This window comes from Pelodiscus sinensis, chromosome 20, assembly GCF_052426305.1.
Source record: "Pelodiscus sinensis isolate ZL-2025 chromosome 20, ASM5242630v1, whole genome shotgun sequence".
Lineage (NCBI taxonomy): Eukaryota > Metazoa > Chordata > Testudines > Trionychidae > Pelodiscus > Pelodiscus sinensis.
In genome coordinates, this window is record NC_143071.1 from 22,333,412 (window position 1) to 22,361,214 (window position 27,803).

The following is a 27,803-nucleotide window of genomic DNA, read 5'->3' on the forward strand; positions in this document are numbered from 1 at the left end:
CCTCCTTTTGGGGGGAAGGGGGGCATAAGGACCTTGTGGGAAAACGGGGGGGGGGGGAGGGGGTTGAGCAAAAAGGACATCCACAGTGCTTGTTTTTGTGCAAAAACCCTAGCAAAAAAACAGATTGGCAGAAAATATGCAAATGAAATTGTGACTCGTGCAAATGAGTCCCTCATTAGTGTATTTTTTGCCGAGAAAACTCATATATGGCTATGTCTACACTGGTGAGTTCTTGTGCCAGAAAAATGCAAATGAGGCTAAACATGGAATATTGCTGAGCTTCATTTGCATACCCAGGGCTCGCCAAGCAGCGGCGAGCCCCATTCATCAGCCGTGCGGTTTGGCACGCTGCACATGCATATTTCCCTCAATATATCATGCTGGCCAATGATGAGAATAGCTTAAAAAAAAAAGGCAATCTGATTGCCTAGGACTATGTCTACACTTGCGGCTTCTTGCGCAAGTACAGCCGTTCTTGCGCAAGAATCTGCAGAGCATCCACACTTCCCGCCCGCTCTTGCGCAAGGAAATTTACAGTACGGCGTGGTAAGAGGGCTCCTTGCGCAAGAGCTACGCTCTTTTTTGACAGGTGTAAGCCCTCTTGCGCAGGAGCTCTTGTGCAAGAGGGCAGTGTGGATGCTCAGCAGGGATTTCTTGAGCAAGAAAGCCCTATGGCTAAAATGGCCATCAGAGCTTTCTTGCGCAAGAGAGCGTCCACACTGCCGTGGGCATTCTTGTGCAAAAGCACAGCTCGCACATGGCAGTGTGGACGTTTTCTTGCGCAAGAAGTCGTGAGTGTAGACATAGCCTAGTTGTGGAGCCTAAACTGAGGGTTGCTGTGAGCCTTGGAGGCAGGCAATCCACCATACAGTGCAGGAGCCATCAAGATTGAGTAGTTCCTGTCTTAGCCCTCTTGCACCACCAGCTGTACTTCTAATGGCCCTTTTTGACTGGGCATTCTGGTTGAAAACTGGACCCCTGGCAATCATGGAGTGAAAGGGAGTTAAGGTGGCCACAGGAGGAGGAGTAGAGAGCTGATTCACTGCAAGCAGGCTCTGCCGTGCAGGAAATGGCAGGACTTGCTTACAGCCAGATGGCTGGCAACAGATGGGGCAGCTGGGAAAGGGCAGCCAATCCATGGAAGGAGGGAGTTGGGTTGGCACTAGTACTCCCTGAAAAGGGAAGAGATCAGGAAGAGTAGGCGGCAATCCAGAGAAGGAGCAGTGAGGGATGAGAGGATACATCCCAGAACTTCTAAGCTGTGTGTCTCTAGACTGAAAACCAGAGTGGAGGGAGGGCCCAGACTCCATACTGGCCAGCAGGTCATCACTTGCAAAGACTGCCTGGGACTATTTGCATGCCCTAGAAGGGCTTTGAGTCACCCCTGATGGGGGAAATGCATATGGTGGCCCAGCTAGAGAGCCAAACTATGAAGAGGATGCAGTAATTCCAGGAGTGTGGTGGATTTGCAGAGTGAGAGGAAGGCAGGAGAGGCATGACCCAAAGAACTCTTGACAAGGAGAAAGGTGCAGAGATGGTATAGTCACCCATATTACTCTGGGTTTGCCCTCAGCTATTGAGAGACTGGCTTCATAGGGCAGCCCAGTCTCAAGGAACCCAGTGAGAAGTTCTCAGATCTAATGATTGGGTTGCTTTCGTTTCCATTTTTAAGGCCATCTCTACAACCAGAATTGGGGAAGACTCATTTTATTCTTAATGAAAATAAAAGGTGTGGTTAGTTCTCCTAAACTAAAGAACTATAGCTTTATAGGTATCAAGAACTATAACTTTCTGGTTTCCAAAGGTTGGCTGTGCTGTGATCTTGCCTTGTTCTGCCTCACTGAAGTTCCATGGATACAGTCCAACAAGACATGTTAGAAGTCACACTGTCAATTTATTTCTCTGAACTTTTTCAGTAATAAATTACAGTGTAGGGCCGTGGTCCCCAACCCGGTGCCCACGGGTGCCATGGCGCCCGCCGGGATCTTTACATGCGCCCGCGGAGCAATCTGGGCTGGCCCTGCCCCTGGGTGTGTGGCAGGTGCCAGCCCCGGGTGCATGGCCGGTCCCGGCCCCGGGTGCGCCACGCGTGCCCTGGCCCCAGCGCCGGCCCCGGCCTTGGCCCCGCCCCAGGGTGCGTGGCGCTTACGGGGGGAGCGCCGGCCCCGGGCACGTGGCTATGGGGGGGGCCCCGGCCCCGGGCATGCGGCTGGGGGGGGCCGCCCCCGGGCGGGCAAGTGTCCCCGCCCCTTGGTGCCCGGCGGGCGAACGGCCACGCCCCCTGGCGCCCGACAACCTGAAAAGGTTGGGGACCACTGGTGTAGGGGATATCTGTGTTCAAATTAAAAAACACAGATCTATCTATGTCACCCTTTCATTTTGCCCTGTGGGGGGCCTCCAGGCTCAGGGCTTCTCTCTAGGGCTGGATTAACTCTTCAGGGGGCTTGGGACTATACATTTTGTAGGATCTTCCCAGGGTCAACTGGGACTTACACGTGTAGCTTGTAGGGTAGAAGTACCCTCTCCATAGGTATCAGTAGCCAAGCACACTATGCTTGAAAGTCCAACTAAGTTTACTAGATGGCACTGTCTCATTGTTTACAAATCATAATCACTTAGGCTGTGTCTACATTGGCGCAGTCTTGTGCAAAAGTGGCTGCTTTTGCTCAAAAACTTTCTACCTGCCTACGCTGGCCACGAGTTCTTGCGCAAGTACATGGACGTTCTAATGTATGAAATCAGTGCTTCTTGCGCAAGACCTATGATGCTCCCACTCAGGAATAAGCCCTCTTGCGCAACTGTTCTTGCGCAAGAGGCCAGTGTAGACCGGCAACATGAATTTTTTGCGCAAGAAAGCCCTATGGTTAAAATCACCATCAGAGCTTTCTTGTGCAAGAGAATGTGTACATTCTCATGGATACTTTTGAGCAAAAGCACATGCCAGTTTAGATGCTCTCTTCTGGAAGAGTTTTTGCACAAGAACCCTTCCACAAAAGAGTTCTTGCACAAGATCGTGCCAGTGTAGACGTAGCCTTAAGGTGTGTCTACTTCGGGAGATTTAATTCAAAGATTTTTCATGTATATCAGATCACTTGTATTATGCACATCACAGCCATAGTATGCACACAGAATGGCCATTCCTTTTTCAGTTCATAGTTTGTGATCAGTTGGTGGACACTTGCAGTGAACTGAGAGTGTAGCTTTCTTTGGTCCTTTACTTTGCCATTGAGCCACATGCATCCTGAGATTGTTTTCGCTGTGAACTGTGGGAAGACAAGATTCTGCTCCTTGGTCCTGCAAATATAAGCGCTCTCTCAGGTTATATTACAGCACTAAGATTTGGATGAATTCAGCCATGGACTCTGCCTACAGCACCTCCAAGCTGTTGACACAGGAGCATAAGAATATTTTATGGCAGCAACAACTCTGGCAGCAGGATTATTATCTGTAGTAATGGCAGCAGGTTGATGCAGAATAATCAGAAAGTGCCAGTGGGAGAACATTTTAACCTCCCTAGACACACAGTTACAGACTTGAAAGTTGCTATGCTCAAGCAAAAAAACAAAACAAAAAAAAACCAACAACCCCAAAAACAAAATACAAAAAACAGAAATTCAAAACCAGGCTTCAAAGAGAAACTGCAGAGCTGCAAATTTGACACCATCAGAATGAGTCTGAAGAGGGACAGGGAATGGCTCTCTCATTACCAGGGCTTGACAAACAATACAATCTACTTTCCTGCGGTGGGTACATTTCAGCCACGCACACCGTTCATCTGTGGCACACGCATGCACAATGTGGCTCTTGAGCATGTGCAGTACGGGGCTGGCGAGCGTTTTTTGGCCGCTGTTCATCAAGCCTGCTCATTACAATAAGTAATTTTCCACTTTATGTATCCTCACCTTCTTTTCCACATCCACCTTGACTGAATTAACTCTGATTTAAAACTCCCATCGCTGTATACCTACTAGATGTTTCTTTTTCTTACACTTCATGCATCTGATGAACCGAGTTGCAACTCATGAAAGCTTATGCAAAATAAAATTGTTATTCTTTATGGTGCCACCAGACTCCTTGTTAGTCTGTTTCAGCAAAAACAACAAGGGTTCAGGATAATATCCACGAGTTGCCTCTGTCACTGGCCTTTTCCATGCTCTTCACCTTCGTGAGGCTACCCTCAGCCACAGCCCCACTTTCCCTTGGCTGCTGACATGATCTCCTGGGAGAGCAACATTTCCCTCCCTCTAGATCCTCATGTAGAGGCTCCATCTCTCAGACAGTCTAGTTCAACACTGTGGCTCAGCCATCAGTTCTGTAAGCATCTCATCCCAACTCTTTTGTTTCCTTCGCCTCTGCTTGGCTATCTTGTCAGAAATACAGATAGGCCCTGCCCTTGACTGTCCAGCTGTTGCAGGGTGTGATGGCTCTGAAAGTGAACAAAACAACCACCAAAAAGTCATTTATTGTTCATATCTCAGACAAGCCATGATAGCATTTTAATATGTACGTGAGACCTTTCTTCCCTCTTATGGGACCTTCAGAGATGGCAGGTAGAGATGGAGATGGTGGGTGCCTTTGGATTTCAATCTCTATCTGCTTTCATGGTCTTGAGGTGGGATGGAGTGTTGGGTTGGGTTATGTTCTAGGTTGGTTTTTGCAGATTTGTTTGCATGGTGCCAACACTGGTGTAAAATGTGGAGTAGACTTTGGGGTGTGGGTGAGATAATTCCCTTTAAATCTTTTTTAGGTTGTCCTAACTCTTGATGGCATTACGCTGAGGTGGGGGGCTAGAAGAGAATGGTCTTATTCAAAACAGACAAAAGACATACTGGAAAGATATGCTGCCACAAAAGGGGCTTCCGAACCATATGAGAAGACACGGGTATGGGAGTATTTCATATAATGTGCAAAACAAACAAACAGAGCTTTTCCGGGATACCTCCAGTATCCTGGCAAAGCTCTGCTGAGTCTAAGGAACGTGTCCACTTTTCCGAAAAAAAAAGTCGGAAAAGTGGACCTGTTTTGTCAGCATCCTTGTAAACGTCATTTTATGAGGAAGAAGGGATGTTCCAAAAGAGGATTTTTTTCCTGACTCTTTGCCCCGTGTAGATGGTGAAATGTCGGAAAAGCCTCTTTTGGAAGAAAAGCAGAAAAAGATATGTAGATTGGGGTTTGCAATTTGCGTATCTTTTTCCGACTTTTCTTTGGGTATGTAAACATAGCCTCAGTCTTAATTTCTGCTATATTTCCCCTGCAGACCTGGAGAAAGTGCAGAGAAAAAAGGATAGGGCCCTGCAGTGACATATATGATTACACGGTATTTGCACTTCAGTGGGAGCAAGTGTTGTTCCTGCCTTGCTTGAGCCTGCAATGTGCATTTATACCTCATGTCAATTATAAAATTAGATGTATTTTCCTAGAAGCAGAGCCCTGCAAATCCACAGATGTCTGCTTTGTATCTATGGGTATCTGCATCCGCAAATCTTGATGTGTATATCCACAGCTCATTTTTGTTGATACAGATGAGATTGGGATACACATTTTGTATTTGTGCAGGGCTTTATCTACAAGAGCTATCTCAATAAACTGATGAATAGTGTATACAGAAATGCTTTTGCTATTTGGATCTGCTATGTGAAGAGAAATGGGATACAAACTGTGACTGTACCATGATGGCAGGCACCATTTTGAAGCAGCACAAGGTGACGGGTAGGGGAAAGATGTAGGCTCTTAACTTACATCCACCAATAAATACTACATTGTAAATGTAGGTACTTACATGCTGAACTTCCTGCCAAAAGATCAGATTCTTTGGTCTCTGCTTGGTTTTGGGCTGGAACCTGGCTTAGCTGATGTAGGGTGGGAATCAGAGTCCTTTGTAGCAGAGCAAGACTGAGGCTGGCTTTCCAGAGGGCTGTCCTGAGCCATAAAGACATCCTAGCTGTCAGGAGGTTCCTCCTCTCTAGCATCCCCCTGGTCATCCTCTCCTGGAACAAGCTGGTCATCCTTGACAGTGGGAGGTGCAGGAAGGAGGTTCAAAGCAATGCTTGGGCAGGATGCACTGCAACTGTGTAGAATGGCACCTAATTGTTCAGAAACAGACAGGTCCCCTGCCCGATTGTCTCCTTTCATCCCTCATTTCACCGTGCTTTCTTCCGAGATGTTTGTTCTTTATCTGGCTCTGACTGGCATCCTAGTCATGACCCTTCATGGAATCCACTTTACAATGTCTATAGAAAGGTCTTATTCTTGTGTCTTTTCACAAGAGCTTTCTGGACCGATGCATCTCTCCAGATGGCAGTGAGATGCAGAACCACAGCACAGCTCCACATAGCTGTGAGAGGCATGTTATAGGCCTCCATGCTATCACGGTCACATCACTGGAATGGGATTGAGGGGCAAATGGGCAATGTGTGCCTCTATGCCACGTTTTAAAGGGAGAAGCAGGAAACAGGAGCCCCTCGGTGAGGGGCACATAATGGACAGGTCAATAACAGTCACACTGAAAGGACTGTGACATAGCCATTGAAAGCATGAAAAAAGTGGGGACAATTGCATGCACACAAACAAAAAATAAGCTATTACATTTTGAAGCAAACATAGTCCACTTTGCAAGAGGACTCTAGCATTTCAGACAAATGCAGAGTTAACGTTCAGTGATAAATTGCATTGAATATATGTGTAAGCAGGGACTGAACAGCCTCTCCCCTGATATCTAATGATAAGCTAGGGAAGAGGACTTCAGGAGAGAAACTTATTGGCATCCACCCTGCCTAGGTGTTCAGCAGGATGGGACTGCTTTGCCCAAATTATCACTTTGGGCTGCTGTTGGATAATAGGTCACTGACATTGAGACAGGGACACTAAAGTGTTATTATCCTTGTGACACTCACGGGCAACAAAACTGTGCTTGGCAAACTCTGATTGAGAGATTCAGACTCAGCTACACTGTACTTCCTAGTCAGTTTTTTCCCCATTTAGGACAGTGTCTCTGACTCACAAAATTGCCCAGTCCACACTAGTAGTGGAGGTCCACCACTAACAGCTGAAATCCCTGAGAGCTGTGTTAAGTGATGGGACTCTGAGACATAGGTACCAACTTCCCCTCTAGTCAAGGGTACTGGACCCTCTGCCACAGGCCTCCCCCTGCCCTGCCTTTTCCCACCCCTTTTTCCTAAACCCCACCCCTGCTGTGCTCCCTCCCTGGCCTCATTCTACCCCTTCCCGCATCCCCATCCTCACCACATCTCTTTTTGCACCTTGCCCAAGTGTGCCCATTGCCACTTCTACCCCACCTTCCTGGAGTTTCCTGAATGCCACGAATCAGCTGTTCATGGTGCTCCAGAAGCACTGGAAGGGAGGGGGAGGAGTTGGTCAGCTAGGCCACCAGCAGGTGAGAGGCATATGGGGAGGTGGGCAGAGAGAGTAGCTTGGCCTTCAGTGGGCACTGAGCACCAATAATTTTTCCCTGTGGCCTAGGGGATAAGGCATTCACCTAGGGAATGCAGGGTTGGGGTCTTGAGTCCACCCCCCGCCCTGGGATCAGTCTGAAAGTCAGCAGCGGATATATAGCAGGGCGGGTGGGGCAGCTGCCCCGGGCCCTGCGCGTCAAGAGGTCCCATGCTGTGTCAAAGGGGGGGGGGGGCCCTCAAAATAGTGCTGCCCCAGGCCCCACAAAATCCTCATGCTCCCCTGCTGACAGTCAACATAGCCTGCCCCAGGGATGGAAGCTCGCTCCCTCATTTGGAAAGCAGGATAAAGGAGCCCCAGAGCAGCCCCAGGGTCGGTGCCTCTGCCTCAAGGCCTCCCACAGGATGCAGAGCAGAGTGACAAGCAGCTAGCAGGTAGAACAGAATGGCGAGCAGCATGGTTGGTGAGTGATCCCATAGCTTGGGGAGTCAAACCCCTCCCCATCTCTGCCCACCCAGAGCCTAGGCCTTCTCCCCATATACACTATGGCCACTGATGGCCCCTACCCAGCCTGCCTTCAGCACCCTTCCCCCCCCCCACCCCAGTGTGGCTGCTTGCCCATTCCCCTTCCTCTGGCCCCAGATCTCCAGCAAGCCGGAAGGTGGTGCAACCACAGCCTCCCCCAGCCCCAGAGAGCCAGTGGGCAGTGCAGTCACAGCCTGCTCCAGCTCTGAAGGGTTGGAGAACTGGCCAACAGGCATGAAAAAGGACCGGGTCCATGGTGCCTGCACCCCTGACCAGAAAGGCCCTCCCTTCAGCTGAGCCACCAATCCCAGTGCTGGATGGCCAGAATGTTCCCCGTGCCAGGGAGACGTGTTGTGGCCCCCAGTCTGACATCACAATGGCTGGGGGAGTTGGGTCTGAAGGACTCCAAGGGAGCATGGGCAGGGCCAGGTGAGACAGTTCGGGAAGGCAGTGCCTTCCTCGACTAGGATACCCACTACCATGGTGAGCAGTGTAATGGTGAGCAGCCAACAGGGGAGATGATGCCAAAGCAATTGCCTGGACTGCAGAACAAGCAAGATGCCCACATCCCCTCCCAGGAAGGGAGGTGAGCTCACCCAGATGTATCTATCTCTGAACTCTGGGTCTTCACTGATCAAGGACAACAGTTGTGAGTGGGATATAAGAACATGAGACCAAAGGACACGGCCCAATGTACTCTCTGGTGAATCTTTGCTCATGGGTTTATGTTTATAAATCCTGCTTGTGGGCATTTCCCCAAAGTAATTCTGGGTCTCTTTTCTCCTTTTAATAAAAGTTTCTTTTCCAAACCCAGACTCTGTGCTTGTGTGTAAGTGGAAGTATTGCCTCTTAGAGACAACCAGTGGGTGGTAGATAATTGGACCAGATTATTAAGTAGAGGTTAAAGCCTGTTTTGAATTGTACTGTTGAAAAGGAATCTGAGATATTGAACCTGGCCTTTGCTGCTGCCAACTCCAACTGGCTGAAGGGTTACATATGCAAATTGTTTTCACACTGGATTAACATCATTTGATCCAGTTCAAAACCCTCTATGTAGATGTTCTCTTAAAACACAGGAAGATAAATCTCATAAATCTTACCTGGCTGCGTAAACATACCTATAGTGGGTGCAAGTCTGGCTCTGCTGAAGTAAATAGAAGTTTGTCATTTACTTCAGTGAGCCAGGCTTCCATCAGTTAAGCTTTTTTTAAATACAAATAAATGCAAGTTTCATTATAACACCTCCATTTTAATTCTCAACAAAAACAACATCTAAAAATCCATGGTATCTTGATTTAATTGTTCAAATACTTTTACATATATGTGTATTTTCAAAATATTTTCAGTAAACCACCTATAAGAATATTTTACACTTCTTTTAATTATAGCTATCTGGAATGGGAGAGAAATTCTGGGTGTTTCTGGATGTGTCTAGACTACACCTCTCTGTTGACAGAGATGTAGATTAGGCACGTCAAAATTGCTAATGAAGCTGGGATTTAAATATCCCATGCCTCATTAGTATAAACATGGCCACTGCTTTTTTCCAAAACGGAGCTTTTTAGGAAAAAACTGGTAGTCTAGATGTGGATCTGTCAAAAATAAACCCTTTTTTGACAGATCCTGTAAATCTCCATTTCAAAAAAAGCGGTGGGCATGTTTATGCTAATGAGGCATGGGATATTTAAATCCCTACTTCATTAGCAATTTCGATGTGCCTAATCTACATCTGTCTCTTAATTTTGTGAGAACACAGAAAAGTTGGACTGTGCTAAATTGTTCCAAATGAAAGGCCCTGCAAATGCAAGGGCTCAACTTTCAGAGCTCTGTGCAGGAAAGGGGCTTTGGAAAATTATTCTGGTATGGAGCTATATTGCAGTACCTGCCTGGACTAGTTTGATCTGTTTTTGCCCCACTGTTCAAAGTACAGAGATAAATGTGCATCATAAGGTCTCTCTCGTTAATGGTGTTGGAATTGTGTTTTTTCTACCCTGATCATTAAGAGGTGAAATTGCTGGGAGCTTAAATCATTTGAGACTGACGGGCAGAAATCAGACAAGGAGTGGATGGCAGAGGATGGTGACAGAGTCCACAAGTTGGTGGTAGAGAGATATGATGAGCGGCCATCAGAGTGGTGGTGGCATGATTAGCAGCCAATGAAAAAACAGACCAAAGGTCCATCTAGCCCAGTATCCTGTCTGCCAACAGTGGCCAATGCCAGATGCCCCAGAGGGAGGAATCATAACAGGTAATCCTCATGTGATCCCTCCAGTCACCTACTTCCAGAGAAGTGGAGTGGCGATGGATGAGTGTAATGAGTGGCCAACAGGGTGTAATGAGTGGCCAATGGCCAGTGGCAGAGAGGTGAGATGAATGGTCAACAGGAAAATCAGTTTTACATATACATAATGGGAAGCAACTGTCTAGGAAGGAATACTGCAGAAAGGGCTCTAGGGGTCATAATGGACCACAAGCTAAATATGAGTCAGTGTGATACTGTTGCAAAAAAGAGCACAGACATCATTCTGGGATGCATTAGCAGGAGAGTTGTGAGCAAGACACGAGAAGTCACTCTTCCTCTCTATTCTGCACTGATTAGGCCTCAGTTGGAATATTGCGTCCAGTTCTGGGCACCACATTTCAATAAAGACATGGAGAAATTAGAGAAGGTCCAGAGAAGAGCAACAAGTATGATTAAAGGTCTAAAGAACATGACCTATAAAGGAAGACTAAAAGAATTGAGCTTGTTTAGTTTGGAAAGAAGACAGAGGGGACATTATAGTGGTTTTCAGGTATGTAAAAGGGTGTCACAAGGAGGAGGGAGAAAAATGGTTTTCCTTGGACTCTGAGGACAGGACAAGAAGCAATGGGCTTAAACTGCAGCAAAGGAGATTTAGGTTGGACATTAGGGAAAACTTTCTAACTGTCAGGGTGGTTAATCACTGGAATAAGTTGCCTCGGGAGGCTGTGGAATCTTCATCTCTGGAGATATTTAAGAACAAGTTATATAGACATCTATCAGGGATGATCTAGGTAAGTATTTCTCAATCTTTTTTTAATAAAGTATCCCTTTAAAAAAAACGTGTGTGTGTGTGTGTGTGTACGTACTCCCAGTACCTACAGTTTTCAGACATACAAAATTGTTTTCTACCATTGCAACACATTTGTTTAAACAACTTAATTGTAGCTGAAATTTTTGGGTATAAAAAGTACAAAAATAAAGCACTATAAAACTTAAAACAAAAATTCAGTTTTCTCCAAATTGCAGTTGTGTTGACATATCCCCCAGACTTCTCTTGAGTACCCCTAAGGGTACACGTACCACTGGTTGAGAAACACTGGTCTAGGTGCTAGTGAGTCCTGCAATGAAGGCAGGGGACTGGACTTGATGACCTTTTGAGGTCCCTTCCAGTTCTAGTGTTCTGTAATTCTATGATTTGGGCATGTGAAGGGGACATTAACATTACTGGACTTTTGAACCTGAAAAGAAAAGGACATTGCCCAATCTACTTGGGGTGGGATTTTAATCATTGGTTTTGTTTATGATACCTGTTTGTTGTGGTTTCTCAATTTAATGCTAGGTGCGTCTTTCACTTTTATTAAAACTTTCTTTTCTACACTCAGATTTTGTGCTTGTGATGGGGAAGCATTGCCTCTTAGGGTGTGTCTAGGCTACAGGGTTTTGTCGACAAAAGTGGACTTTTGTCGACAAAACTATACCTGCGTCTACACTACCACCGAGTTCTGTCGACAGTACGCGGCAGTTTTGTTGACGGCAATAAACCTCGTTTACGAGGAACAACACCTTTTTTTGACAGAGTTCTGTGAAAAAAAGGCGCCATTGCATCCACACTGTGCTTTTTCAAAAGAGAGAGTCTACACTTTCGAAAAAGCGGCTTGCTTTTTTGACAGAACTGGTTGTAGTCTAGATGCTCTTCTTCGACAGAGGCTTTGTCGACAGTATCTGTCGATAAAGCCTCTGTCAAAAAAAGCCTGGAGTCTAGATGTACGCTGAGAGGTACCCAGGGGTGATGTGTGAATTTCCCAGGTTACTGGATGAGGGCTCAAGCCAGTTCTGTGTTGGATGGATGGAGAGGAACCCATTGATATTGAACATGACCCTGGCTGCTACTGGCTCTACCTGACAAAAGGATTACACATAAAACATTGATTCTATATTCTAATACATAGATATATATTCGCATGTTTTAGAAACTGCTTACTATGAGTTTTGTGAGGCCGAAAGGCAGAACTGAACCTTGTACCTCTGGAGCTAAGTACATGAGCGTCAACAGCTGGAGTTGAAAGCCAATTGGCTGTCAGCTCAGGCTGTAGAGTACACTTATTCTTTCTCTTGAAGTGGTATAACTGCCACTACATGGCTCAGCGAGCCACATCCAGCTGGTAGGTGGGTTATAAATACATATTTAATGTTTTTGTTTCTATTTTGAAATTATCGATGAAAATAGAGTGAGAGCTATAACTGGATTATGACAAACTGTGCACTTCTTTATACGGAGTAAGAATAAATGTGTTAGTATTAGGTGGGCACTGTAAGAGTAATAATTAGTTTTAGGACATCCCATTCTGGCCAAAAAAAAAAAAATCTCTTTTTTAAGCCCTGTCCTGGCCATCCTGATTCTTTGGCAAAAGAGGGCCTGTGCCCCATTTGCTCTTGCCAGCATGATCATGTTTCAAATGCAAACGGAAAAATGCCCATTTTTATCAAAAAGCAGGATGCAGAAGACCCTTCATGGAAAGGGCAGACAGGGCTTCAGAGAGGTCAGGCAGGGCTAGAGCGAGTTGTGATGCCAACCCAAGCCTTGCGTGGGGGAAGGAGGATGAGGACAGGGCCCTTCCTACTAGTGCTGCTTTCCTACTCAGCTCAGTAGAGGCATCCCCTCCCCGCCCCGGAGCGGCCAATCCACATGGAGGGAATGGGGGATGAGGAAAGGTGGTTGCCAACTGTCCTGGACTGGACTTGATGCCATTTTCTGCAATAATGTCTTGTCTGTCCAGTCATGAACAGTTGGCAATGCTGGAGCAGGGCTGTGAGGGACGTGTGGGCTGGAGGAGCAGCAGATGATCGGGTGGGAGGAGCACCAAGTGGTTGCACTCCCAGCTGAAGAGAAGCGACCCTTTTAAGGGGAAAGCACCACTTTTCTAGCGGTCACTCCTCCAGCCCACAAGTGCTCCCTGAGAATGCAGCCTGGGTATGGGGATACTAGAACCCTTGGGGATGGAGCCAGGGGTTGCTGGAGCCCCAACACTGGGCTTGTGGGGAGGAGGGATGGGGAATGCCAGAACTCATAGGCAGCACAAGGTTGCACCATGAAATATGAGGCAGTTTGGTGCCCCGTGTCTGCATGTTTTGCATACGGATTGGGACTGCCCTGGGGGGGGAGGGTGGCAAGGCTCAAGCAGACAGTGACACCAGCCCTTCAGCAGCGATGGCGGGGGATGAGGAAGGGGAGTGCTTGGGTAAGTGGCTCAGGCCAGCTTAGGTGGGGAATGGGCTCGGAGCAATTCAGGCCAGTCCATATGCAGGGGGTGTGGGTTGTGTAGGAGATAGATGGGCTAGCCCCATACAAAATCCCATTTTGCCTTTGGGAAATATGGTCACTCTACTTAGTTTATTATTTATAGTCGTGGTAGTAGTTGTTTGCAAAGACTCCACTGTGCCAAATTTCAAGCTGATTTCACGTTTTAGTTTGGCCAAGCAAAAGAAGATCTTAAACCTAACTTGATGTCATTTCTTTGTCTATTTTTAGCGGTCCTTTCTGGCCTTAATTTTATTCATAGTTTTTAAGATTTTTGCCTCTTCCCTATGATTCAATACATTCCTACTTGTACATTTAATACAATTATTTTGAAATATTACGCCATTTTAGTTAGTTTTCTTACCAGTTTCTACTGAAGATTCTTGTAACTTTTTCAAGCATTCTTTTTTATAGTTAAGCCAATTAGTTGTTATTTTCTTCAGCGAAGAGCCTGAGACCTGCACATATGGAAAATATTGTAAATTAAGAAACTGAGTTTGAACTTTGTATTGTCCTAGCTCTGATAGTTTTCTACTACTTTAACAATTGAAGTAAGTATTTAAAATCAAATATCTCAATTTCTCCGGCCAACAAATACACCACAAAACAGCCATATTCTCCTGCACATGACACATTCTTGTCAGACTTCCAGTTAAACCCTCTGAATATATAACCTGTGCAGTATGTTTACTGTAGAAGTTGTGCGCTATAACTCATAAGTGCTGGGACATTTTCAAGCAGTTAACAATTAGATTATATACAGAGGTTGATTCATCTTTGTGGAATATGCATGCTTTCACTGCTTTATTTGATTGGTATGACTAGAAATAATTCATGAGCCTGCATGTTTATTATAGTTTTTCCCCGATTCTCCAGAATGCCCAGAGCACTGAATGTGAGTGCTTTCACTACAGTTTAGTATAATGCAAATAAATAAATAAAAATACTGCTATTTTGTTATCACCACCTTTAAAGAGGTTAATCCCCACCCAAAACATTCCTGTCAGACTGCAGACACTAATTCTCGCTCCAGAAGACCTCGCTGGCAAGCCCTCAGTATCCCTGTTTCAAGTTAGGCAATTTAAAAATTAGCAATGACTCCTCTCCAGTTTCATAGATTCCAAAGCCATGCAGGACGGGGGTGATTAGCATGTCTGAGCTCCAATATAATAAAGGACACAACATAAGACCGGCCATTGAGTCCAAGATCCTGTGTTCAACACTGACAGACACCAGATACTTCAGAGTGAATGGAACAGGGCAATTGTCAAGCAATCCCAGTCCCAGCTTCTGGCAGATGGACGTTTAAGAACACCCAAAACATAGATTCTTTTTTGAACCCTCTTAAAGTCCTAATCTTCTCAATATCCTCTGGCAAGGAGTTCCACAGGTTGATTATGTGCTGAGTGAAGAAAAACTTCCTTTTGTTTGTTTTAAACCTGTTTAATTTCATTTGGTGACACGCCCAAGAAAGAAACCAACAGAACACCACTGGCCATCACCTACAGTCCTCAGCTAAAACCTCTCCAACGCATCATTAGTGATCTACAGCCCATCCTGGACAATGATCCCTCACTTTTACAGGCCTTGGGAGGTAGGCCAGTCCTTGCCCACAGACAGCCCGCCAACCTGAAGCATATTCTCACCAGCAACTACACACCGCACCATAATAACTCCAACTCAGGAACCAATCCATGCAACAAACCTCGGTGCCAACTCTGCCCACATATATACACCAGCAACACCATCACAGGACCTAACCAGATCAGCCATACTGTCACTGGTTCATTCTCCTACACATCTACTAACGTAATATATGCCATTATGTGCCAACAATGCCCCACTGCTATATACATTGGCCAAACTGGACAGTCCGTATGTAAAAGAATCAATGGACACAAATCAGATATTAGGAATGGCAACATATAAAAACCTGTAGGGGAACACTTCAATCTCCCTGGACACACAATTGCAGATCTCAAGGTAGCCATCCTGCAGCAAAAAAACTTCAGGACCAGACTTCAAAGAGAAACTGCTGAGCTACAGTTCATCTTCAAGTTTGACACAATCAACTCTGGATTAAACAAAGACTGTGAATGGCTCGCTAACTACAAAAGCAGCTTCTCCTCTTTTGGAATTCACACCTCCAGATCAACTACTAGAAGTGGGCCTCATCCTCCTTGATTGGATCCACCTGGTCATCTCCAGCCTGATCCTGGCCTGCATATTTATACCTGCCTCTGGAAATTTCCACTACATGCATCTGACAAAGTGGGTCTTTGCCCACGAAAGCTTGTGCTCCTACACTTCAGTTAGTCTGTAAGGTGCCACAGGACTCCTCGCCACTTGTTCAGATTCAGACTAACACGGCTCCCCCTCTGATACTTTACCTGCCTGTATTGTTTGTAAAACAGGGATAACAGTCAATAAAAACCTAGCTCTTAAACGGTCTTCTCATTCATACCTATCTTTGCAGAGTTTTCATGTGATTTTCAGTTCTTCAGCGTGAATTGAGGATAACAGTGTGTCAGAAAGGATTTTCATGGGTTGGTGGTGTCATATGGCAGTGAGCTAATGCTTAGAAACTGGTTTTATCCTGGGCATGCAGGTTGCCTTTAGAAAACCTTGCTTAATAATGTTGCTTTCTCAGGAACTACCCTCAGGCACCATACTCTCAATTAAGGAAGTTTTTTTAGTGTGAACTTCATAGTCTCCCAAAATTAGTGTATGCAAATAAGATGTTTAATCATCCAGGACTGGAGACTGGTTGAAGGTATGAGAGAGGGTCTAAAAGGAAAATGGAGATGCAATGCTGAGCAACTATTTCTTTGACCAATGTTTCAGCTTATTCTGTCTTGTGCTAAAACCCTACCATCATGAAAAGCTTTCAATGCTGGACAGAAGGGATGTGAGCTCTGTTTTCTGGAGAAGAAAGTTTTAAATAGCTCAGAAAAGACTGTTTCACCAGCTCCTTGTTTCCTTCAGCACTAATCCCAAGCCAGCTGTAGGCTCATGACTGTGAGCCCCCCTTGCTTTAAATCCCCTGGAGTGGAAAGACTAATTATTCTTCACAAGATGGGCTTCCAAGATAAGAAGAGAATATTTATAAGAACCATGAGAAAGGAATGTTTGTTTCCAGGACAAAAAACATCTTGACTTTTCCCTGATTTGAGCTTCAAAATGCAGGCGACCAGCAAAGATTCTTGGATATCCATTGGTCAGTGAACTTCATCTTAAGAGGCAAGGAAATGGAGATGACGCATTTGTAGAAAACACTGCTCCATTTAATAGACACAAGTTTGGTTTATAATAAACAAACGGGTAAATGACCAAGAAGATACAGGGAAAGCTCAGAACTGCTGCCTGGCTCCTGCTGTTAGTCCCAGCTGTTGCTACTATGACAGAGCTGCAGCCTTGACTTGGGAGTCCTGCGCTTTTAGGCTGAAAGTGTTTGCCTCAGAGACTCACTGTGACCCTCCACATAGCCTCTTGCCTTTTACTAGAGGCAAGGGTCACAGCCTACAGAGCCATCCTTATCATAGACTAATCTAATGGGTTTGGGGATCAACTCTTCTGTAGTCCCAAACTTCCCCTCCAGGGGTGGCCTCCATAGTGGTGTAAGGCGGGTTGGGAGACCCAGGCCCACCCACTGCTATGGGTTCCAGCCCAGGGACCGTAATGGAAGCTGTAGCAGGCAGTAATTTCTCCACCATCAGAGTGGCAGCTTTTCCCTAAGCGACTTCCCCAACCAACGCCTCCCAGTTTCTTCCTCCTGGTACTGAACAACGGCCTTCTGCTCTTCCCCAGCACATCTTCATTCCGCTGCTGGTCCTCCCTGAAGGGAAGCCTCATAAACCAGCCCCAGCAGGTCCTTAATGAGCTGTAAGTCTTCGGATTAGCCTCCTGCTTCTGGCAAGCTCGTCATTGGCCACGGGTTCTTCCTCATTGTGCTGCATAGAAGAGACAACTGCTTACCCTCCAGATATGTCTAAACTGCAATGCTGTTTATAGATACCAGAGTATCCTGAAATAACTATCCCATGTCTTCACAGAAAGCTTGCTATTCTAATGTCCCTGTAAACCTCATTCTACGAAGAGTAAGGGACGTTTCAGAATAGTGCCGTATTTCAAAATTTGGCTCTGTGTAGATAGCACCAAGTGATGAATTAGCTTCTTTTGAAATACCATCGAAATAAGATACGAAATTTGCATAGCTTAAATCGCGTATCTTATTTCAAGTTATGGTGCAGTGTAGACGTACCCGCAGAGACCAGTATATCTACCTTCCACCAGACTATGGTAGCCCCCAGTCTGGTTCTGTGTATCTGATTGGGCTCCCAGAGGGGCTGCTCCACCTCCGGGTCAGTGGGTGGCCACTCTACCCCACTACGGTGGGGACTAAAGCAAACCCCCAAGTCACTAGTTCAATAACCTCTGCTTTGGTCCAGGGCAGGGTATGAGGCAAATAGTTCAGGAGCCTGGCCTTGCTACAGGGCGGATGACAGGCAAACAGTTCAGAGGCCCTGGCCCTGCTGCAGGGTGGGGCAGCAAGCAAACACCATTTGTTCAGGATCCCTGGCCTTGGTTCAGGGCGGGGCCATAAACATTATAAAGTTAGTTCAGGAGCCCGGGCCCTAGTTCAGGGTGGGGCAACAATCGGGGTGAACAGTAGTTCAGTGGCCCAAACTTTGCTTCAGGTGAGCAGTAAAACACAGGTAATAGGCCTTGGGTCCCAGGTCAGAGCAGGCAACAACTACAGTCAGTCCCAGAGTTCGGTAGTCCAGGCCTTGGTCCAGGCGGGGCAGCAAACAAACTCAGGCAAAGGCCCTGGCACTAGGTCAGGGCAGGGCAGCAACAAACACAGGTCAGGATCTCCAGCCTCATTTCAGGGTGGGCAGAAAACCAACATGTCAGTAGTGAAATAGTTTGTCTCCTGGCTCAGGAAAGGTGCAGGCAATTCACCTGCTGTGGCATAGAGGGGGAGACTGCCATCCAGTAGGTGGGTGGCAAGAGGGAGACAGGCCCACCCACTCCACTGCATCCCAGCCCAGGGCCCTAATAGTAACAGCATGGTCTGCTGCTGGGTCAGCAGGGGCTATGGCCCAAAATGCACTGACCTGAGGCACTGAACTGTCCTCTGAATTCCCTGGGCCACTTCCCTTTCCCCCTTGGGGCATACCTGGGCTTTCTGCAGGTCTGTCAGCAAGCTGAGGGTGGTTAGGTCCAGCTGGGGTCTGGATGGTCCAGGCCAGTCATCAGCCACTTGCAGGTCCAGCGGTCTCAGTCAGTCCACCAATGCAGGCATTCAGGCCAGTCCTCTGGGTCAGGCATGGCTAAAGGTCCAGGCCAGTCCTCAAGCGCAGGGCAGCACAGGGGTTCAGGTCCACCTTCCAAGTCAAGCATGCCCAGTGGCCCAGGCGAGTCCTCCGCCTCTTAGGCAGAGAGCGCTGCGCAGTCCTCTTGTCCCTATGGAGGCTGGGCCCAGACTGAGCTTTGAGGCTGGGCTTTTATAGTTCTGGCCACACCTCCTGGCTTCTGGTCAGGTGACTGGGAGGGGATAGGTTCAGCCCAAAATGGCTCCCAGAGGGGTTGCTCCGCTTCCAGGTCAGTGCGCAGCCACTCCACCCCATTACAGTTGGTCCGGGATCTCCTGGAGCTTGGCTGTAAGGATGGTCTGTCGTTTGCCTCTTGTCCCTGGACCAGGAGAAGGTGTTCGACAGGATGGATCACGGGTATCTCCTGGGCACCCTGCAGGCCTTAGGCTTCGGGCCCCGGTTTGTGGGTTTTCTCCGGGTGCTGTACGCCCTCGCGGAGTGTTTGGTCAGGTTCAACTGGACCCTGACCGAGCCGGTCAGCTTCGGGCTGGGGGTACGTCAGGGGTGTCTGCTGTCGGGCCAGCTGCACGCTCTGGCGATCGAGCACTTCCTCTGTCTCCTCTGTAGGAGGTTGGCGGGGTTGGTGCTTCGGGAGCCGGAGCTGCGGCTGGTCCTGTCGGCGTACGCCGATGACGTGCTCCTCGTGGTCCAGGACCCAGGCGACCTGGCGCGGGTGGAGGCTTGCCAAGCCGTCTACTCGGCAGCCTCCTCCGCCCGGGTCAACTGGGTCAAGAGCTCTGGCCTGGTGGTCGGGGACGGGTGGCGGGCCGGCTCCCTCCCACCCGCGCTTCAGGCCATCAGGTGGAGCGCGGGTCCGCTGCTCTATCTGGGCGTCTATTTATCCGCCACACATCCTTCTCCGCCAGAAAACTGGCAAGGTTTGGAGGCCAGGGTGGGTGAGCGGCTGCGGAGATGGACGGGACTGCTCCGGTGTCTCTCCCTTCGCGGGAGAGCGCTGGTACTCAATCAGCTGGTCCTGTCCATGCTCTGGCACCGGCTCAACACCCTGCGCCCGGCCCCGGAGGTCCTGGCCAAGCTCCAGAGGGCAGCTTTGGGGTTCTTTTGGCCAGGACTGCACTGGGTCTCTGCAGGGGTCCTGTCCCTCCCCCTGGAGGAGGGGGGTCAGGGCCTGGTCTGCATGCGCAGCCAGGTCCGGACCTTCCGCCTCCAGGCCCTGCAGAGACTCCTCTTCAGTGCAGGTAGTCCGGCATGGGGCACCTTGGCGCGCGCTTTCCTCCGCCGCCTCCGAGGGCTCCGATACGACCGGCAGCTCTTTTTTATCCATCCGAGGGGTATTCCGCGAGACCTCTCAGAGCTGCCGGAATTCTACCAGGACCTCCTCCAGACCTGGAAGCTGTTCTCGGCGACCAGGTCCGTTGTGGCCTCCGAGGGGGCAGACCTCCTCGCGGAGCCCCTGCTCCACAATCCAGCCTTGTGCGTGCAGGTGGCGGAGTCTCCCTCGGTGCGCCGGAGGCTGATCCTGGCAGAAACCACCACGGTCGGAGACCTCCTGGACTACGACAGGGGGGACTGGGTGGATCCCCGAGCGCTCGCTCGGCGCATGGGGCTCTCCACCCCCCGAACCCCTCTGCGCCTACTCCAGGAGGTGAAGGCGGCTTTGCCGCGGCCCGCTCTCGACTTCCTGCAGCGGTCCTTGCGAGAGGGTACGCCCCGCCCCTCCCCTCCTGCAAAGCCTCCGTCCCTTATTATTGGGCCCCTGTTCCACGGGCCCCCCCGGCCTCCCCACTCTTGGACCCCCAGCCGGCTGCAAAATCTGCAGCCGGTCTGTTTCCAAGCCGCGCCAAGGCAACATCTGTACACGCTCGTGCTCCACACCCTGCATTTCCCCACCCTCGTGTCCCGCCCTGATACCAAATGGCGGGACTATCTAAGACCCGTAGAGGGAGGGGAACCCCGGTGGGCCAGCGTCTATTCCGATCTGATTCCGCGGCCCATCGGGGACATCAGTTGGCGGCTCCTTCACGGAGCCGTGAGCACGGGCGTGTACTTGGCGCGGTTTACCCCCATTCCAGACACCTGCCCCTTCTGCGGCGTGAGGGAGAACCTGGCGCACGCCTACCTCGAATGCGCCAGGTTGCAGCCCCTATTCCGGCTCCTCCAGAACCTCTTATTGAGGTTCTGGCTGCACTTTTCCCCCCACCTATTCATTTATGCACACCCTATCCGTGGCCCCACAAAGTCGCGAGACCTCCTCGTCAACCTCCTCCTGGCTCTAGCTAAGAGTACCATCTACAATACCAGGAGGAGGATGCTAGACGAGGGGGTTCTCTGCGACTGTGGGGCCTATTTCCGCTCCTCCCTTGTGTCACGAATCCGGGCAGAGTTCCTCTGGGCGGCGTCCACTGGCTCCATCGACAGCTTTGAGGAGCAGTGGGCGCTGTCCGGGGTTCTCTGCTCGGTGTCCCCATCCGGCTCCCTTATTTTGAACCTTTAACCCGCACTCCTTGATCCTTTATTCATTATTTGCCCCAAGCACTTAGTTGGACATGGGTCCAGTGTCCCTCCCATAAGGCTGGGGAGGGGCTTTTAGAAGGTGGGCGGGCTTCGCCCGCCCACCATCCCATGTTTTCAAATAGACCCCATTACAGTTGGTCCGGGATCTCCTGGAGCTTGGCTGTAAGGATGGTCTGTCGTTTGCCTCTTGTCCCTGGACCAGGAGAAGGTGTTCGACAGGATGGATCACGGGTATCTCCTGGGCACCCTGCAGGCCTTAGGCTTCGGGCCCCGGTTTGTGGGTTTTCTCCGGGTGCTGTACGCCCTCGCGGAGTGTTTGGTCAGGCTCAACTGGACCCTGACCGAGCCGGTCAGCTTCGGGCTGGGGGTACGTCAGGGGTGTCTGCTGTCGGGCCAGCTGCACGCTCTGGCGATCGAGCACTTCCTCTGTCTCCTCTGTAGGAGGTTGGCGGGGTTGGTGCTTCGGGAGCCGGAGCTGCGGCTGGTCCTGTCGGCGTACGCCGATGACGTGCTCCTCGTGGTCCAGGACCCAGGCGACCTGGCGCGGGTGGAGGCTTGCCAAGCCGTCTACTCGGCAGCCTCCTCCGCCCGGGTCAACTGGGTCAAGAGCTCTGGCCTGGTGGTCGGGGACGGGTGGCGGGCCGGCTCCCTCCCACCCGCGCTTCAGGCCATCAGGTGGAGCGCGGGTCCGCTGCTCTATCTGGGCGTCTATTTATCCGCCACACATCCTTCTCCGCCAGAAAACTGGCAAGGTTTGGAGGCCAGGGTGGGTGAGCGGCTGCGGAGATGGACGGGACTGCTCCGGTGTCTCTCCCTTCGCGGGAGAGCGCTGGTACTCAATCAGCTGGTCCTGTCCATGCTCTGGCACCGGCTCAACACCCTGCGCCCGGCCCCGGAGGTCCTGGCCAAGCTCCAGAGGGCAGCTTTGGGGTTCTTTTGGCCAGGACTGCACTGGGTCTCTGCAGGGGTCCTGTCCCTCCCCCTGGAGGAGGGGGGTCAGGGCCTGGTCTGCATGCGCAGCCAGGTCCGGACCTTCCGCCTCCAGGCCCTGCAGAGACTCCTCTTTAGTGCAGGTAGTCTGGCATGGGGCACCTTGGCACACGCCTTCCTCCGTCGCCTCCGAGGGCTCCGATACGACCGGCAGCTCTTTTTTATTCACCCGAGAGGTCTTCCGCGAGACCTCTCAGAGCTGCCGGAATTCTACCAGGACCTCCTCCAGACCTGGAAGCTGTTCTCGGCGACCAGGTCCGTTGTGGCCTCCGAGGGAGCAGACCTCCTCGCGGAGCCCCTGCTCCACAATCCAACCTTGTGCATGCAGGTGGCGGAGTCTCCCTCGGTGCGCCGGAGGCTGATCCTGGCAGAAACCACCATGGTCGGAGACCCCGAGCGCTCGCTCGGCGCATGGGGCTCTCCACCCCTCGAACATTCCTGCGCCTACTCCAGGAGATGAAGGCGGCTTTGCCGCGGCCCGCTCTCGACTTCCTGCAGCGGTCCTTGCGAGAGGGTACACCCCGCCCCTCCCCTCCTGCAAAGCCTCCGTCCCTTATTATTGGGCCCCTGTTCTGCGGGCCCCCCCGGCCTCCTCATCCTTGGACCCCCAGCCGGCTGCAAAAATTGCAGCCGGTCTGTTTCTGAACTGCGCCCAGAGAAAAGCACTACACGCTCGTGCTCCACACCCTGCATTACCCCACCCTCGTGTCCCGCCCCGACTCTACATGGCGGGACCACTTATGACCTATAGAGGGTGGGAGACCCCGATGGGCCAGCGTCTATTCCGATCTAATTCCGCGGCCCATCGGGGACATCAGTTGGCGGCTCCTCCACGGAGCCGTGAGCACGGGTGTGTACTTGGTGCGGTTCACCCCTATCCCAGAAGCCTGCCCCTTTTGCGGCGTGAGGGAAAACCTGGTGCACGCATATCTGGAATGCGCCAGGTTGCAGCCCCTATTCCGGCTCCTCCAGAACCTCTTACTGAGGTTCTGGCTGCACTTCTCCCCTCACCTTTTCCTATACGCACACCCTATCCGTGGCCCCACAAAGTCGCGAGACCTCTTCGTCAACCTCCTCCTGGCCCTGGCAAAGACTACCATCTATAATACCAGGAGGAGGATGCTAGACGAGGGGGTTCTCTGCGACTGTGGGGCCTATTTCCGTTCCTCCCTGGTTTCACGAATCCGGGCAGAGTTCCTCTGGGCGACGTCCACTGGCTCCTTCGATAGCTTTGAGGAGCAGTGGGGGCTGTCTGGGGTTCTCTGCTCGGTGTCCCCATTCGGCTCCCTAGTTTTAAACCTTTAGCCTGCACTCCCTGATCCTTTTTCCATTATTTGTCCCCCAAAATTAATTGGACATGCGTCCAGTGTCCCTCCCATAAGGCTGGGGAGGGGCTTTTAGAAGATGGGTGGGCTTTGCCCGCCCACCCTCCCATGGTTTTCCAAATAGACCCCATTACAGTTGGTCCGGGATCTCCTGGAGCTTGGCTGTAAGGATGGTCTGTCATTTGCCTCCTGTCCCTGGACCAGAAGAAGGCGTTCGACAGGATGGATCACGGGTATCTCCTGGGCACCCTGCAGGCCTTCGGCTTCGGGCCCCGGTTTGTGGGTTTTCTCCGGGTGCTGTACGCCCTCGCGGAGTGTTTGGTCAGCCTCAAGTGGACCCTGACCGAGCCAGTCAGCTTCCGGCGGGGGGTACGTCAGGGGTGTCCTGCTGTCGGGCCAGCTGTATGCTCTGGCTATCGAGCCCTTCCTCTGTCTCCTCCGTAGGAGGTTGACGGGGTTGGTGCTTCAGGAGCCGGAGCTGCGGCTGGTCCTGTCAGCGTACGCCGATGACGTACTCCTCGTGGTCCAGGGCCCGGGCGACCTGGCGTGGGTGGAGGCTTGCCAAGCCGTTTACTTGGCAGCCTCCTCCGCCCGGGTCAACTGGGTCAAGAGCTCTGGCCTGGTGGTCGGGGACGGGTGGCGTCGCGGGTCCGCTGCTCTATCTGGGCGTCTATTTATCCACCACGCATCCTTCTCCGCTGGAGAACTGGCAGGGATTGGAGGCTAGGGTGGCTGAGCAGCTGTGGAGATGGACAGGACTGCTCCAGTGTCTCTCCCATCGAGGGAGGGCACTGGTGCTAAATCAGCTGGTCCTGTCCATGCTCAGGCACCGGCTCAACACCGTGTGCCTGGCCCCGGAGGTCCTGGCCAAGCTCCAGAGGACAGCTTTGGAGTTCTTTTGGCCAGGACTGCACTGGGTCTCTGCAGGGGTCCTGTCTCTCCCCCTGGAGGAGGGGGGCCAGAGCCTGGTCTGCATGCGCAGCCACGTCCAGACCTTCCGCCTCCAGGCCCTGCAGAGATTCCTCTTTAGTGCACGTGGTCCAGCATGGAGCATTTTGGGGTGCGCCTTCCTCCGCCATCTTCAAGGGCTCTGATACGACCGGCAGCTCTTTTTTATCCACCCTAGGGGCCTTCCGCGAGACCTCTCAGAGCTGCCAGAATTCTAACAGGAACTCCTCCGGACCTGGAAGCTCTTTTCAGCTACCAGGTCCGTTTTCACCACTGAGGGAGCGGACCTCCTCGTGGAGCCCCTGCTGCACAATCCAGCCTGTGCGTGCAGGTGGCGGAGTCTCCCACTGTGCGCCAGAGGTTGATCCTAGCAGAAACCACCATGGTCGGAGACCTCCTGGACTACGACAGGGGGGACTGGGTGGATCCCTGGGCGCTCGCTCAGCGCATGTAGCTCTCCACCCTCTGGACCCCTCTGTGCCTACTCCAGGAGGTGGAGGCGGCTTTGTTGTGGCCCACTCTCAACCTCCTACAGAGAACCCTGCGAGAGGGAATGCCCCGCCCCTCCCTTCCTGCAAAGCCTCAGTCCCTTTTTATTGGGCCCCTGTTCCACGGACCCCCCCGGATTCCCCATCCCTGGACTCCCAGACGGCTGCAAAATCTGCAGCCGGTTTGTTTCCAAACCGCACCTAGGGAACATCTGTACATGCTCGTGCGCCATACCTTGTATTTCCCCACCCTCGTGTCCCGCCCTGATACTAAGTGGCAGAACTATTTAAGATCCATTGAGGATCTCTGGATGGACCAGCGTGTATTCCACCTTAGTTCCACAGTCCATCAGGGACATTAGTTGGTGGCTTCTTCATGGATCTGTGAGCACGGGCGTGTACCTGGTGTGGTTCTCCCCCAATCCATAAGCCTGCCCCTTTTGTGGTGTGAAGGGAAAACCTGGGGCACGTATACCTCGATTGCACCACGTTGCAGCCTCTATTCGGGCTCCATCACAACCTCTTATTGAGGTTCTGGCTGCACTTTTCTCTCTCACCTTTTCATTTATGCGCACCCAATCCGTGGCTCCACAAAGTTGCAAGACCTCCTTGTCAACCTCCTCCTGGCCTTAGCGAAAACTGCCATCCATAATACCAGGAGGAGGATGCTGGACGAGGGGGTTCTCTGCGACTGTGGGGCCTATTTCCGTTCCTCCCTTGTGTCATGTATCTGGGAAGAGTTCCTCTGGGTGGCATCCACTGGCTCCATCGACAGCTTTGAGGAGCAGTAGGCGCTATCCATGGTTCTCTGCTCGGTGTCCCCATTTGGTTCCCTTATTTTGAACCTGTGACCCGCACTCCTTGATCCTTTTGTCATTATTTGTTCCCCGTAATCAGTTGGACATGGGTCCAGTTGTCCCTCCCGTGAGGCTGGAGAGGGGCTTTTAGAATGTAGGCAGGCTTTGTCCGCCCACCTTCCCATGGTTTTCAAATAGACCCCATTAAAGTTGGTCCGGGATCTCCTGGAGCTTGGCTGTAAGGATGGTCTGTCATTCGCCTCCTGTCCCTGGACCAGGAGAAGGTGTTCGACAGGGTGGACCATGGGTACCTCCTGGGCACCCTGCAGGCCTTCGGCTTTGGGCCCCGTTTTGTGGGTTCTCTCCAGGTGCTGTACACCCTCGCGGAGTGTTTGGTCAGGCTCAAGTGGACCCTGACCGAGCCAGTCAGCTTCAGGCAGGGGGTATGCCAGGGGTGTCTGCTGTCAGGCCAGCTGTATGCTATGGTGATCGAGTCCTTCCTCTGTCTCCTCCGTAGGAGGTTGACGGGGTTGGTGCTCTGGGAACCAGAGCTGCAACTGGTCCTGTAAGTGTACACCAATGACTTGCTCCTCGTGGTCCAGGACCTGGGCAACCTGGAGTGGGTGGAAGCCTGCCAAGCTGTCTACTCGTCAGCCTCCTTTGCCTGGGTCAAGAGCTCGGTCCTGGTGGTTGGGGATGGGTGGCAGGCAGGCTCTCTCCCATCTGCTCTTCAGGCCATCAGGTGGAGTGTGGGCCTGCTGCTCTATCTGGGTGTCTTTCTATCCACCATGCATCCTTCTGTGCCGGAGAACTGGCAAGGTTTGGAGGTCAGGGTGGGTGAGTGGCTATGCAGATGGACAGGACTGCTCCAGTGTCTCTCCCTGCATGAGAGTGCACTGGTGCTGCATCAACTGGTCCTGTCCATGCTCTGGCACTGACTCAACACTCCGAGCCCAGCCCCAGAGGTCCTAGCCAGACTCCAGAGGATAGCACGGGAGTTTTTCTGGCCAGGAATTCACTGGGTGTCTGCAGGGGTCTTGTGCTTTCCCCTGGAGGAGGGGGGCCGGGGCCAGGGCCAGGGCCTGGTCTGCATATACAGCCAGGTCTGGACTTTCAGCCTCCAGGCCCTGCAGAGACTCCTGTATAATGCAGGTAGTCTGTCATGGAGCCTTTTGGCACATGTTTTCCTCTGTCACCTCAGAGGGCTCAGATATAACCAGCAGCTCTTTCATCCACCTGAGGGGTCTTCTACGAGACCTCTCGGAGCTGCCGGAATTCTGCCAGGAACTCCTCCAGACTGGGAAGCTGTTTTCAGCAACCAGGTCCTTTGTGGCCACTGAGGGAGCAGACCTCCTTGCGGAGCCTCTGCTCCACAATCCAGTCTAGTGCGTGCAGGTGGTGGACTTTTCCTCGGTGCACCAGAGGCTGATTCTGGCAGAAACCACAAAGGTCGGAGACCTCCTGGACTATGACGGGGGGACTGGATGGATCCCTGAGCACTCGCTCAGTGCTTAGGGCTCTCCACCCCCCGAAGGCCTCTGCACATACTCCAGGAGGTGAAGGCAGCTTTGTTACAGCCTGCTCTTAATTTCCCACAGTGAGCCCTGCGAGAGGGTATGCCTCCTCCCCCCACCCACACTGCAAGCCCTCCAACTCTGTTTCTTGGGCCCCTGTTCTGTGGCCCCCCTTCCGTCTGGCTTTCCCACTCCTGGACCCCCCCCAGCTGCCAGATCTGCAGCTGGTCTGGTTCCAAAATGCACCTAGAGACCATCTGTACATGCTCCTGCTCCACACACTGCATTTCCTCACCCTTGTGTCCCATCCCAGCACCAAATGGTGGGATTACTTATGACCAATTAAAGGGTGGGGAACCCCAATGGGCCAGCTTGTATTCCCCTCTGATCCCGCGATCCATTGGCGACATTAGTTG

At 51.2% G+C, this 27,803-nt stretch overlaps 1 protein-coding gene across 1 annotated transcript in view; it reads right to left on the minus strand.

The window, feature by feature from the left end:
• The window catches only part of GLP2R (glucagon like peptide 2 receptor), a 114,495-nt gene that overhangs the window by 80,686 nt on the left and 6,006 nt on the right, over nucleotides 1-27,803 (minus strand). The window contains exon 2 of the mRNA XM_014573579.4: nucleotides 13,840-13,933. Within this exon, the coding sequence (XP_014429065.1) occupies nucleotides 13,840-13,933 (94 nt within the window). The remainder of the gene's footprint in view (nucleotides 1-13,839; nucleotides 13,934-27,803) is intronic.